The sequence below is a fragment of the Dendroctonus ponderosae genome, unplaced genomic scaffold, assembly GCF_020466585.1.
Source record: "Dendroctonus ponderosae isolate FM_Combo_2020 unplaced genomic scaffold, Dpon_F_20191213v2 Dpon_F_20191213_1, whole genome shotgun sequence".
Taxonomy (NCBI): domain Eukaryota; kingdom Metazoa; phylum Arthropoda; class Insecta; order Coleoptera; family Curculionidae; genus Dendroctonus; species Dendroctonus ponderosae.
Genome location: NW_026017110.1, coordinates 653,280 through 655,361, shown reverse-complemented (window position 1 = coordinate 655,361; position 2,082 = coordinate 653,280). Strand labels below are relative to the sequence as shown.

The window sequence follows — 2,082 nt, the reverse complement described above, 5'->3', positions numbered from 1 at the left end:
GGCTTAAAGCAGCAACAACGCTACACATAAAAACTGATGATGGTGGAAAAATACACCGAAACGTATTTTGATTGATAAATAGAGACAATAAATGAGTTTTTTGCAGACGAAAATGCATGCCAAGGCTTAAAGCAGCAACAACGCTACACATAAAAACTGATGATGGTGGAAAAATACACCGAAACGTATTTTGATTGATAAATAGAGACAATAAATGACTGAAACCCAGGAATGAATTTGATTTTGAATAATTAACTATGTCATAAAAAACCGGCTTTCTTACGGAACACATGTAATTTTACAAAAATTGTTCGAATAAGTGACCTCCTCTATGATCAATGCCTAGCTGGGTTCATCTGTTCATATTTAATACTGCGTCGCGAATGCTTTCTGCCTTAATCGACTGAAACGTTTCCAAAATTTTTACTTTTAAAAAAATCTATATTTTGAACTGGTCTATCATAAACTCCCCATAAGAAATAGTCAAGAGGATTTAAGCAAGGAGATCGGGCTGGCCATCGCATGGGTCCATTAGTTCCAATATCCATGTATGGCGAAACCGATCGTTTAAATATTCTCTAACAATGTGAATATTTTGTTTAAATACATATTTGCAGTTTTTTCAGGATATTTCTAAAACCATGACATCTGGGATTAATTTCAGTATGGCTTTAAAATAAGCATTAAAATGCTCAACTTTTCCGTCATTTGATCAACTCTGTATCTCGTTGCGTTTAGGAGATCCCAATTACATTGTAAGAGTGACCACCCGATATAACTAGTTTAGATGGGTTAGATTTTCCTATTTAAACAGCTAAAGCTCTTGCGGGAACAGTCGGCTGGAACCAGTGGATGAAGAGGCTCTAGTTCCTCTATTAGATAGAGAAAATATTTGAAGAAATTAAATATCATCTCTCTTCCTAACACAGATAGAAGCGCCTTATAGCAATACATTTCCATCCACTAGATTTGCTTCTTCGCACTCGGAAGCAAACACTAACGAAGTGTTAAACGTGCGTTGCTCTGCAATGGTGTGTTGCAAAAACTCGACAACATCAACAGTTAAGAAAATTGAGCCTTACGAAGGAGTTCCAGCCAGTTTGATTGGTTGGGGCAAGTTGAGGGTATTCGGATGGGCCGGTGCCGCTTTGTAACTGCAATAAGGCAGGGGAAATCGCCAACTGTATAAACTAAAATTTGCAAGGGTGATGTTTGTAATGGTGTCCAAGTGGTGCGATGTCTACAATTGTTTAGTGGCCGTGTGCGAAGTGTAAAGTGCTTATACATGGTGTCCGACTGTGCATATTGTTCCATTTCCGTAGAACTTCTAACGTTTATTATTATTCTCAAATGTAAATGCCATCAGCAATTCCTTCACTTTATGTGCTCTTTAGCTCGTGATTTAATGATGATTTAATAAGCTCATATACAGGGTTATTCACGCTATACGGCACGGAAGTTTGCGGCTAAACCGTTTGATTTTTAAAAAGTATTATTTTATGAATGTCCTGTATATTATTGCATTTTTGGATTCGCTGAACAAAATAAGTGTCTGTTTTAATACGGTTTATAATACCTAAATCTTAAGGTTTTTTTTAAATAATACGAATTTAATCAAAATCTAATTTAATTTTCACGTGTCAAATACTTTAGAAGTTTTTAAGTTATGTAAGCGTAATTTATAGTGAAGTGTAACAAGATATAATATTTTATATCCCAATGATAATAAAATTACCCCGTTATACAGGGTGTCCACAAATTTAAACTAATCAAATAACAACTTTAAGTGGCTCTAACTTGATTAATTTAAATACAAGCCCATATTTTTTAACTTACCGGAAAATGCAATTTTTAATTATCTATCGAATGGTATTAGGATGTTAATAGCTAAGTTTTTGCCTTTTTACAAAACACGTCAAATAGTCGTTCTGCGCACCATCTGGTGTTGTTTAGTTTAAGATTCCAATGTATCTAAGTTGCCTATGCTATTTACACATGTCAAATCATTTATTTTATTTGTCAGTTTAGACTGCAAAGTCTCTTTTTGATAGCTAGAGTGGTATTGTTTTTTGTAATTGTAGA

General features: G+C 34.5%; 1 protein-coding gene across 1 annotated transcript in view; it reads right to left on the bottom strand.

The window, feature by feature from the left end:
- Nucleotides 1–2,082, bottom strand: part of LOC109543095 (fasciclin-2) — a gene marked incomplete in the record, with an annotated part of 136,621 nt that overhangs the window by 1,739 nt on the left and 132,800 nt on the right. Inside the window, 1 exon segment of the mRNA XM_048660578.1 lies at nt 1,083–1,154. Coding sequence (XP_048516535.1) covers nt 1,083–1,154 — 72 coding nt within the window.